Source organism: Aureococcus anophagefferens (assembly GCF_000186865.1).
Source record: "Aureococcus anophagefferens unplaced genomic scaffold AURANscaffold_383, whole genome shotgun sequence".
NCBI classification, from domain to species: domain Eukaryota; class Pelagophyceae; order Pelagomonadales; family Pelagomonadaceae; genus Aureococcus; species Aureococcus anophagefferens.
Window position 1 is genome coordinate 1 of NW_008705892.1, and position 1,599 is coordinate 1,599.

At 70.2% G+C, this 1,599-nt stretch overlaps 1 protein-coding gene across 1 annotated transcript in view; it reads right to left on the reverse strand.

The window, feature by feature from the left end:
• Window positions 1-6: 6 nt before the first annotated feature.
• Window positions 7-1,599, reverse strand: part of AURANDRAFT_68787 (hypothetical protein) — a gene marked incomplete at both ends in the record, with an annotated part of 3,907 nt that continues 2,314 nt past the window's right edge. The window contains one exon of the mRNA XM_009044517.1: window positions 7-485. Coding sequence (XP_009042765.1) covers window positions 7-485 — 479 coding nt within the window. The remainder of the gene's footprint in view (window positions 486-1,599) is intronic.

Below are 1,599 nucleotides of genomic sequence, written 5' to 3' on the forward strand. Positions count from 1 at the left end.
CCGCACTCGTCGTAGACGGAGGCGCCCGCGTCGAAGAAGAAGGTTTTGGTCCCCGGCCGGTTCGCGCCGACCTCCGCGGCGCGCGGTAAGGCGATGAAGGCCTTGGAGAACATGAGCGCGAACGTGTCCTTCTCGGGGCCGACGCAGTGGAACAGCGGGTGCCGGAGGTGGCCTATCAGCGGCTCGATGGGCGCCCAGCCGTCGCAGCCGCCGTCGTCGGCCCAGGCGCTCAGCACCTCGCCGTCCGCCGGCGGCGACCGGCCCTCGGCGCGCCGCTCGATCCACCGGAGCCACCGATTGACCTTGTCGACGTCGGCGGCGACGGCCGCGCAGCCCTTGGCCCAGTCGTCGTCGTCGCCCTCGAGCTGGCGGATGTCGCGCGCCCAGCGCGCCTCCCAGGGCGCCGCCACGTAGCGCGCCGTCGCCCGCGACCCGGCGCCGGCGCGCCGCGCCATGATCGTCGCGCGGCCGCCGCCGACGTCGCGCTGCGTCGCCGGGCCGCACAAGGCGTCGTCGCGCGCGCCGCCATTTGCGCGGCGGCCGAGGCCGCGGCGGCCGCGCCGCCGGGTTTCGATGCCATCCTCGGCGTTGGTGGCGAGGAGCAGTGCGAAGAGGAATGGCGGCAGCCCCATGCTTGGGTGCTGCAACACGACTGATCTTGCGCTTCATCTTCCGCCGCGCTCCGAGACCCTAGCGTGATGGATCCCGACTACCGAGTCCTTCTCGAGGCCCAACACGAGGAGTTTGAGGCCCATCTCGAGGAGTTTGGCTTGGATGGCTTGGATAACATGATCCCTGAGCACGTGCGCGTCTTGCGCGAGGGCGACGACGCATCGAAGACGGCGGCGGCGGAGGCGCTGGGCTACCTCACGAGCGGCGATTATCAGCAAATCCGGGTCTTTATCGGCGAGGTCGGTGCCATCCCGCTGCTCGTCCAGCTCCTGCGCGACGGGAGCGCGGAGGCCAAACTGGCAGCCGCGTCGGCGCTGGGCAACCTCTCGTTTCAGGCCAACGAGGTCCTGATCGCCGAGGCTGGCGTCATCCCGCTGCTCGTCGAGTTTGCTCGCGACGGGGGCGCGAAGGCCAAATTCACGGGCGCGAATGCGCTGCGCGACATCGCGACGAACGACGATAATGCGGTCCTGATCGCGGCGACCGTCGGTTTCGACGGCATCGCCGAGCTCGCGCGATATGGCTGGGTGACCCTCGAGGGCGACGAGCCGATTGTGGAAGATGCAGGTCCCGCCGCTCAGCGCGAAGCCGCGCGCCTCCTGCCCGGCATGCAGGTCCTGATCGCCGAGGCCGGCGGCATCGCTCGATTCGTCGAGATCCTGCGCGACGCGAGCGCGGAAGATTTTGTCAAAGCGCGGGCCGCGCTGGCGCTGTGGGGCCTCGCGTTCGACAACGACGCCAACGCGGTCGCGATCGCGGTGGCCTTCGGATTCGGCGCGGTCGTCGAGCTTGCGCGAGGTGGCGAGGTGTACGTCTACGACGACGATGATGTCGTGGGCAATGCAAGCCCCGCCGCCAAGCGCGAGGCCGCGCGCCTCCTGCTCCGCGAGTGCCTTCCCCACGCGCCCGAAGACATCGTCATCGCCA